This window comes from Blastomyces dermatitidis (genome assembly GCF_000003525.1).
Source record: "Blastomyces dermatitidis ER-3 genomic scaffold supercont1.3, whole genome shotgun sequence".
In the NCBI taxonomy this organism is placed as follows: Eukaryota; Fungi; Ascomycota; class Eurotiomycetes; order Onygenales; family Ajellomycetaceae; genus Blastomyces; species Blastomyces dermatitidis.
In genome coordinates, this window is record NW_025544776.1 from 2,068,789 (window position 1) to 2,079,450 (window position 10,662).

At 35.5% G+C, this 10,662-nt stretch overlaps 1 protein-coding gene and 1 pseudogene across 2 annotated transcripts; both read right to left on the minus strand.

Annotated features, from left to right (window-relative positions):
- Positions 1-366: 366 nt before the first annotated feature.
- BDCG_16633 lies at positions 367-455 on the minus strand (annotated as a pseudogene). The gene has a single exon. The product of its transcript is annotated as a tRNA-OTHER (tRNA).
- Positions 456-1,484: 1,029 nt separating this feature from the next.
- BDCG_02894 (aspartyl protease 4) lies at positions 1,485-4,387 on the minus strand. The gene is made up of 3 exons (XM_045418470.1): positions 3,539-4,387; positions 2,360-3,434; positions 1,485-2,282 (listed from the first exon to the last, which is right to left on the minus strand). The coding sequence occupies exons 1-3, from the start codon at positions 3,824-3,826 to the stop codon at positions 2,083-2,085; spliced, it is 1,563 nt and encodes a 520-aa protein (XP_045275035.1). The 5' UTR covers positions 3,827-4,387; the 3' UTR covers positions 1,485-2,082.
- Positions 4,388-10,662: the final 6,275 nt, after the last annotated feature.

The following is a 10,662-nucleotide window of genomic DNA, read 5'->3' on the forward strand; positions in this document are numbered from 1 at the left end:
GTAATTTCTTATTAATTATACAATGTCTATTATTATATTACTGTGTTGTTATATTAATATATTATTCTTATTATTATTATTATTATTATTATTATTATTATTCTTTCATTATACTCATATGCAAGCGGAGCTTATGATGAGTCCTTGTGTGATGTTAAATACAGGTCAAGTGTTGATTATACAGGAGGAAATACAGGTGTTGAGACCACACCAAGATAACAAGAACATAGGAAAATACAAAGAAGTGACAATTAGATACATGCAATGATAACTTCTCAGCCCAGGAACATAGAGTGATTTATTGAAGTGATTTGTACACCTCTGTATTTATTAGAAACCTGAGGTGCTTGAGTTCTGGATTTAATGTATCCCCTGCGGGTTTCGAACCCACGCGCCTTGGTTTCCCACACCAAGGCGCTACCAGGTGGCCGCATTAACCATTCGGCCACCGGGGCAATATATTATTCTATTACTATATTGTTATATCACTATATTATTATATGATTTCTGTTATCATTGTATGACTCTGATAGTGATCATCTCTCTCTTTTATCTCTTTGAGTGAAGAGTGATCTTCTTTGAATCTGGTTCACTATTTTTATCTCTTTTCTCACATCTTATCTGTTCACATACATGGTATTCATCTGAGTGTGAAGTTTTCTCTCAACAAGTGAAGCAGCAGTATCAATTAGATGCTCTTTCACTCACTGCTCTTTGTATGCTATCTTTTGAGATGTTCTAGAACCACACTGGCATGATAACTATGAATCACTTTGTAGACAGAATTATCATGCTCTGAAGGAGCCTGTGCTTCTCACTGGTTTTTAGACATGCTATCAGATGTGATTCAAAGGTTGCTTAAGCCAGTATATGATTACAGGCGTATGCTGGCTTCTTATATATTGTAATATTGTACACTAATTTAATTAGCGGCCGCTATGGCCCCTTTACACTCATACGCGTACACTAGTAGTTCGGAAGCAGCCGCGGTATTATCTGACGGTCGTACGTTCTTCCGAACCACAAATACTTCTAGTAGTTAACAGTATATATCACATCAAGCTACAAACACCTGAATAATTGCCTGTGAGCACTTATTCTTACACAGTGATAGAAAAGATATAATGAGAGAAGATTATAATATCTGAGTTCTCTGAGTGTAGTATTAAAGACAGACAGCTGTAGAAGTAGTAGAATACTGTAAAGAAATGAATTAATCAAGAGACTGATTTTATAAGCAGTGAACACAGGCTTTTAACACATTATTCATTCTTGAGAATCTATGAGAGATGATTGATCAGATGCATTATCTATTCAAGAATCTGTACAGAGTAGATGATATGATAGTGCAATGTCACAGGATTGCACTTCGCTTAATTCTACACCAATCAGTGGGCTGTATTCGCGCCAAGAACCCCAAAAAGGAAATTCTCCACTTTTAATGACCAGGGTTTTCATCATATATTTGCTTCGCTTCGCTCCGCAAATAATATAATATGTCCATGTATGTAAATCTATGTAAATCTATGTACAGGAAAAAATTTGAAACATGTGAACTGATAATGAGCTGGTTCGAGAAGATATAGTGACACAGAGTGTGCATATGCATGATAGAGAGTGCGTGTAGGTCTATTGCCATCCAAGTCTCCATATCTGAAATAAAACATGGACTACAAACGGGGCGATAGATAATTTGCCTCTAGACACCAGAAATTAAAAAAATGCAGACGAATTTAATAGCTCCGTAGTGCGCGCTGAACGGTGGAAGACGGGGTGAGGTATGTAACAGAAAGCAGGGGCTAATTGCGGATTACCCCAACTAGTATAGTATATCTCGGTTCGAAAACGAGTTGTGGGAGAGGGAGTGGCTGGTTTCACTCCTTCCCCTCTTCCTTCTGCTTCCCCCTTCTCATCACGGTATTCCCATCGGGAGCAAGAAAGAAAACAATACAAAAGAAAAGATGATAGAAACAAGGAGGCAGAGTGATGCTTTTATTATCGGAAATTAATAAAAAATAAAAAATAAAAAAATAAAAAATAAAAAATAAAATAAAAAATAAAAAATAAAAAAAAGACGGTATTTCACCAAGGAGACAAAGTTGACGACAACAAAACAAGAGTCCATAGCAATGGAGCAGTGGACGAAATACTTAAGCCTTTCACTCCATCTGATGAATCAGGGTTTTTCTGAGAGGATTCGGCGGGTTTCGGTCCTCCGCTGTTAACCTCGCTGGGAGGTCCGACGGGGGAGACGCGCGGGGATCCTGAAGCTGTGGGTGGCTCTGTAGGTAAAAAACAACATTTGTTATTATATAAGAAACATGTGTACTAGATAGCGGGGCGAAGTAGAAACACGTACTTTGGTTAGGGGAGGAAGGATCGGAAGAACCTTCGTTATCCGCCCGCATCGCAAACCCAATCCGATTCTCGTCAAAGTCAAAAACAGTATACACATTCTTAAGAAACGTGGAGCCCAACAACCACTCATTATCCCCGAATGGTTGGTGGCCTACGATCCTCGAGCGGCACATGCCGTTTTCGAGTGTTTCGCCAACGTAATCTTTGGGGGACATAGGATACTTCACGCCGGATACGACCAGCTCGATCTTCGTCTTTGTCGAGCAAGGGAGGTCCCAATATGTGTCCCACTCGGGGTTTTTCACGGCGGTGCCGATTGCATCGTGGAGGCGTTTCGCGTCTTCGTAGGGGATAAGGATGTAGGAGGTGCCTGTGTCGAAGATGCCGTTCTTGCCTTGGAAGTTCAACGGCTTGCCGTCGACAAAGATATCATCCACCGGAACTTCCCAGTGCCCTACGTTGGGCACAGTTTTGGTGTATGAGATATCGCCGACAAATTTAGACTTGTCGACGTCGCCGAAAACAATCTGGCCATCCCGTGCCCCATCGCCGTGCCGTTGAAGATTGATACCGATGATGTTTTTCTTCAGCAATCCACCCATCTTTAGTTCCTCCATTACCGTCGGCGCCTTGACTTTATAAGCAGGTCCCCGGCCTAGGCCTAGAATCCCGTCCATGGGATAATTCATGAATTCCCTGGACATATCCAACACGGACCCAAAGCTCACATTTGGTAGATCGAATCCAGCAAAGGCGATAGAATCATTGACTAGAAACCCTGATACTTTCCCCGTCCCATATGTAACGTCGAAGGGGATATCTGAGATCGAAAGGGACTTGGAGTCCTCGGTACCAAAGGTGTTATGAATCTTACAGGGTTCAAGGGTGCAATTGGAGCTGATCAGCCAGGTGTTAGCTGCCCCAGTGTCCATCAGCATCCACATGGGCTGTCGTTCGGAACCGAAGTACATTATCGAGAAATAGGAATAGTCATATCCGTCACTACTGATAGCTAGACTATTCGGCATAAGGGTGGGATCCGCATGGTAAACCTTGAAAATATTTTGGCGACGAACCTAATTGTTACCAGCACCGATTCATAGTTAATACCAATATCTCTCTAGACAGAAAAAGAAAATAAAAATCAAATGAAGCTAAAATGGTGAAGAAGAATACTAACATTTCCGCGAACCTTGATAATATCCAGCTTGACAGGTTCTTTGACATCTCTTAGCGGAAGAGGAAGAAGAGACCCCTCGCTCTTGCTCCTACTTGGACTGTACGAGTAGAACCGCTCTCTCAGGCCTTTTAGGTCTAGCTTGGGTAGATCGGCGAGAAACAACAACCCATTGCTCTTAGCATTGCCATTGGGAACTGGGTTGTACGGGAAGAAGGCAGAGACGACATCTGTCCACGCCAGCAGCAATAGTGGCAGCGACAGAAGCCATGGCGAGCACGGAAAAAGCATGATCCTTAAAAAAGGATCTGGAGCGGAGGGCTGGCCAAGGTTTGCATTTGCTCAAATGCAAATGGCAAATCCCAGTGTCGATTCGAGTCGAGTCAAGACAAGTCGAGTCGAGTCGAGTTGAGGGGAGACAAGTTGAATCAAATGCCCTCGTAGCAGAGAGAGGAGGGGGTTTGGTTTTATATCATGAAACGCAAGTCCGAATAGAAGTGGATAATTGGACTAACTAGCCTGTAGATCCGGGGAGAGGGGACCTTGAAGCGATGACGAATTGGCGGGGGGGGGGCATCAGAGGCGGGAACAGTAATGAATATATTAGGAATTAAGGCGATATAATGATTTATCGGAGAGGGGTTAAGTCAAGAGGGAAGAGGCCGGAAACCAAGAAATAAAATATTAATTAAAGAAAACGAGTGCTAAGTAGAACGAGAATGGAACAGGACAAAGACAGAAAGAAAGACAAAAAACCGAAAAGTGCCAAAACGAGAGACAGGAAGAGAAGAATTATTGAGGAGTTGGAGAGGAGTTGCAGAACAGGAACAGAAGTGGAGAGGAACGAGGAAAGAGGAGAGGAGAGGAGAGGAGAGTGGAGCTGCGGAGTGACACGCCAAGCCATGCCAAGACGAGCTATTAGCCCTGATAGGATCCATGGATACATTGGCCCCATCAAGTAGCCCCGATTGGTCAAAAATTTCAAGGTCCCTGTTTCATGAACCCCAGCTCCGGCCAATCAGATGCACCAATACTGCTGGAGCTGCCTGCTGATTGGCCAGACCCAACCCCATGTGCTGTAGAGCGGCAGTTGGCGGCAGGCTCGGCGGGGGCACATCGAAAGATTGTCGGCAGGGAACTCATACTCCATGCAATGCTTGCTTGCCATAATGGAAGGGCGAGCGTACATATGTATGTAGCATCATAGATGGCAGCGGTAATGGAAGAATATGAATGAATGGCGATGGCACGGCGGAGGACATGGCATGTGCAGATGATCTGTTTTCGTGCAACAGGTATTATTGTCTTTGGTCTACCTCCAAGTTACGCCTTTCTTTATATAGATAGAGCTGACATTTCTACATATGCAGTTGCTGCGAATTATATACCTCTACATACGTAGTACATTTGATGCCAGATTCTCTCCAAGAAAGCCCCCGCAAACACCAGGGTCAAAATACCACCCAGCAACCCCTACTAACTAAACTACCTCCTATCTTTGTCTGAGCGTTCTCAAAATCCCCCTACCCAAACCACACCCCCCAAGAAAAATCGCCCAGAAAACCAAGCCAACCCGACGATCACCCCTCGCTACGTGGAACGAAAGGCCCCGTATCAAAAAGAACCTAAGAAAAAAGGAATAGCAACCTAAAGTAGCTAGCCCCCGTGCATCCATCCAAGGATCTGTATACACCCGGAGAGCCATATTTACACCCAGCCAAGAGGCGTTATTTTTTTATAAGCAGTGTATACACGGCCATACATACAAAATGCCTACTGTTTCAAAATAGACTCTGAAGCCAAGAAGAATAATTCTCTTTTCTAGAATGGCCGTGTGACCGTGTCTGAGACCAGGATCAAACGTATAGTTAGACTGGCCGCCGGGACCATGAATTTCACATTTAGTCCCATTTGGTCTGGTCCCATACATTTCTTGGTGTGAATCCCGCTGGGACTAATCATTAAGAAAATATGCAAAGTGACTATATATCAGATCTCAAAATGAAATCATGACTTGAAAAAAATGAGAAAGTGATCTCATTTAATCTCATTTAGTCTCATTCTTGATATAAAGTTACTATTTTTAGACATTTTAAGGTTTTTTTAGACTATTGTTAATTTTTTAAAAAGTAACACTTTTTAATAATACTTAAATAAGATTTAAAGTCATTTAAAGTAATAAAAATAATTTAAATTGAGAAGTGAAAATTATAATCTCATTTGAAAAATGTGATAAGAGTAGATAGTAAGTCTTATTAAGACAGTATAAGACTACTATTTAATATTAAAACTATGTAATAAGATTAGTTAAATTGATAATAAAACTATTAAAAATTCTAGTTCTGATTTCAGATACAGTTATACAGTCAGTCTATGTATAGTAATTATATTATTTAAAAGTATTACAGTGTAGTTCTGATCACTGTATATATATAATCTTATTAATCTCAAATCACTTTATTTTAAATATTGAAGATCTTAGATTCACTTTTCAAATAAAAAATTTAGCCTTAGATAGACTGACTGATGAGATTATAAATTTCATATTTAATCTCATTTAATCTTATTCTATATATTTCTTAGCATGAGTCTCACTAGAATTAAGTCTTAAAAAAATCTGAAAATGAATCATTTCTAAGAGCAATGATGTGAAAAATAACCAGATTTAATTCAAGAATAGTGAAATGAGAGTAATTTCTCAGAATAAACTATAAAAGATAATTATTCTTTTAAAATCAGAATAAGACTGAAACTGAAGATTAAATTCAGTCTTATTCAGTTTATTTAGTAATTACTTATATAATCAGAAATTAATAATAATTATTAATAACACTTATAAAATAACTAAATATATTCTTATATAAGTTTATTTTTTACTTTCTGATAAAAACTATACTTCTCTAATATACTGTGATCAGAGATATTGAACTATCTAATAATTTCATATTTTATAATCATGAGTTTCTTAATTATTTCTTCTTATAATTATCTCTAATAATAGTGATAAATATCTTAGCTTGAGTTAAACTTTTACTTTATTCTTATCTCTATTAATGAAATTATTAGAATATTATATATTATTAGTATAATAATTAAATATATACTCTTAATAATTTTTTATAACTCTAGAATTAATTTAATATATAAATTTATCAGATTATCTTAAAAATAGTAATTAAATTCAGTTTTATAAGTATATAGTTTTATCTGATTTTATAGTTCAGAAGAACGTACAACTGTCAGATAATAACACAGCTGCTTTCAAACTTGCTTACAAATGTAAAGAGGTCATAGCGGCTATCAATTAATTTAGTATACAGTATATAAGAAGCCAGTATATGTCTGTAATTATATACTGACTCAAGCAATCTTTGAATCATATCTGATAGCATGTTTAAAAATCAGTGAGAAGTGCAGACTTCTTCAGAGCATGATAATTTCATTTACAAAGTAATTTGTAGTTATCATATTAGTGTAGTTCTAGAACATCTTAAAAGATAGCATATAAAGAGTAATGAGTGAAAGAGCATTTAATTAATACTACTTTACTTGTTAGAGGAGAAACTTCACACTCAGATAAATGCTATATATTATATGTGAACAGATGAGATGTGAGAAAGAGAATATAAGCAGTGAATCAGATTCAAAGAAGACTGCTCTCTACTCAGAAGAATAAAAGAGAGAGTAATTATCACTGAAGTCATACAATGATAACAGAAATCATATAATAATATAGTGATATAATAATATAGTAATATAACAATAGACATTATACAATTAATGAGAAATCACTGAAATGAATATCTCTTCTAGTTTATATAAATAATATTCTTCTCTACTATCTGAACTTAAAGATATGCAGAATCTCTTAGAGAGTTTACTTAAAGTAGTAAGAAAGACAGCTGAGATCACTGAACTGAAATTAAAGCTCTGTATATATATAAGAATTCTAAATGAAATCAAGGTCTTGTGTATACAGTAGCAGACTGAGATGAAAGTCAAACAATAATTGATATTTACTGTGAATTAAGTATTCACTATAAAGAGCTTCGCTGATGCAATCATTATTATTAATAAAAATAAAGAAAACCAGATCTTAGATCTACAGTGAGAGATTGAATGTTTATACAGATACATAACTGCACTGAATCTGAAGATCTTATCATAATCATTTACAATTAGACTGGCCGCCGGAATCATGAATTTCACGTTTGATCTCATTTGGTCTGGTCTCATACATTTCTTGGCGTGAATCCCGCTGGGACTGGCTATCAAAAAAACAGGAAAAGTGACTATATATCAGATCTTAAAATGAAACCATGACTTGAAAAAAATGAGAAAGTGGTCTCATTTGGTCCCATTTAGTCCCATTCTTGACATAAAGTTACTATTTTTAGACATTTTAAGGTTTTTTTTAGACTATTTTTAATTTTTTAAAAAGTAACACTTTTTGGTAACACTCAAATGAGATTTAAAGTCATTTAAAGCAATAAAAATAATTTAAATTGAGAAGTGGAAATCATGGTCTCATTTGGAAAATGTGACAAGAGTAGACAGTAAGTCTCACTGAGACAGTATGGAACTACTATCTAATGTTAAAACCGTGTAATGGGATCAGTCGAATTGATAATGAGACTATCAAAAAATCTGGTCCTGGTCTCAGACACGGTCACACGGTCAGTCTATTTACAATCTCTTCAGAAGTATACATATTATCTGAGATCACTGTGCAGAATAAGAATCTGAGTATGAAATATATTAAGTTAGAAGATCTGTCAGAGTCATTAAGCTTTAATAATGACTGAAAAAATAATGCTGCAATTAGCTGACTAAGTCAGATATAATTATATTATTGAATTGAATGTGAACTCACAGACAGACAGATAATGAAATTTTAACAAGTTCTAAAATCTATTATATTTCTATATAAAAAAGCAAAATCATTATAAATAACTGATAAAAAGATAAATCTCACAGACTCAGAGTAATATTCATTTTCATGAACATGAAATGAGTTTTTCAAATGAATCTTGTATAACTTTAAGAAAGTGAATGTATGAGATAAATATTATAAATACTTTACTGAGTGTAAATAAGTGAGTGATCTTATATTATACTTCATTCACTTCAGTTTACACTATCTCATATTAAATGAAGAGCTTTTAATATCTTTCTATTTACAGATCTTCATTCATGATCTTACACTTAAGTTAAGAGTTATTATTATTATTATTCTTCAATTATAGATGTATGCAGTCAGAGACTATGACATCTATCTGAGAACTAAAAGTTCTCAGGGTTTTTCCTATATCTGTAAAGTTAACTATTATACATTCATCAATTTCAGATATGCAAAATCAGAAAATTCTAGCTCAGAATACAAAAACTGTTTACAAATTACAGCGTTTTAACATCTTCTGATACTTTGCAATCATTTGACAATATCATGACAAAGGAAAAGAGAACACAGTCTTAAAGATAGACACATTAAATAGATAGATAGAAAGAAATTGAAAGAAAAAGATAAAGTAAAGAGAGACTGTAACAAAACAAATTATTAAAAGATAGTATATAGCTGTTTTAACAGACTATATCTGATTGATTTCCTTCTCTTCATATTCAGATATTTCTGAATTTAGTCATTTTCTTGTAGCTGCTTGAGTTTCCGATAGAAAGTCTATTAAGTATTTAATTTCTGTCTCAGTTGAGAATAAGAATCTTATATTTAATTGATTTAGATCATACTTCTCTTTCAATCTGGCTCTGAGACTATTGTATAATGCACAGTGCATTACAATATACTCAGAATTCTCATTTGCATTGCAGAATGAGCATTCTATTGAGTCAAATCTATCATCAAATCTTTGTATATAAGATTTGAAATAGTCATGTTCTAGTTTCAGCTGTATTATAGATGAGAATATTTTCTTTTTACATTTAATTGAACAAGATTTTCACTTGGGTTTTGTTTCAAATCTTGAATAATGTATACTCTTCTTTTGTTTCTGCCAGCTTTCATTTCACTTGTCTAAACAAGATTCTTTTATTTTGCTCTTTATAAAAGATCAGAATACAATTTTTTGAATAGATCTGCTTAATTCTGCACTCTTTTTTACAGCTGAATCAGCAAATTCATTGCCATGAATATTCATATGAGCAGAAACTCAGTGCAGATGAATTATCAGCTTTGATATTCTTCTCTTTTGAATTTTCAAAACAGAGTTTAAGATCAGTTCAAGATTCATTTAACTATTATAAATCTGACTATTTCTAAGTCTTTTTAAAGCAGCTTGACTATCAGAGAATATCCATGCCTCTTTCAAACTATTTCCTCTTTTATGAGATTTTATTTCAATTTAAGTTAAGAGTGAAATGAAAATGCTTAACCTCATAATTAGATATAATGAAAGAAGTATATAATATTCTTATTATACAGAAATAAGTGAGTCAATTGTGACAGAAAATACTGCAATCAAGTATATTTTAACAGAGAATAAGTAATCAGACTTCTATGACATAAGTAGACTGGCCGCCGGGACCATGAATTTCACGTTTGATTCCATTTGGTCTGGTCCCATACATTTCTTGGCGTGAATCCCGCTGGGACTGGCTATCAAAAAAACATGCAAAGTGACTATATATCAGATTTTAAAATGGGACCATGACTTGAAAAAAATGAGAAAGTGGTCTCATTTGGTCCCATTTAGTCCCATTCTTGGCATAAAGTTACTATTTTTAGACATTTTAAGGTTTTTTTTAGACTATTTTTAATTTTTTAAAAAGTAACGCTTTTTGGTAACACTCAAATGAGATTTAAAGTCATTTAAAGCAATAAAAATAATTTAAATTGAGAAGTGAAAATCATGGTCCCATTTGGAAAATGTGACAAGAGTAGACAGTAAGTCCCACTGGGACAGTATGAGACTACTATCTAATGTTAAAACCGTGTAATGGGATCAGTCGAATTGGTAATGAGACTATCAAAAAATCTGGTCCTGGTCCCAGACACGGTCACACGGTCAGTCTAGACATAAGTCACACACTTAAATGTAATAAATCTAGATTTAAATATTATTACTAAAGTACTGAATTCTCTGAAAAAGAGATTCTCTGAGTGAAAATCTTAA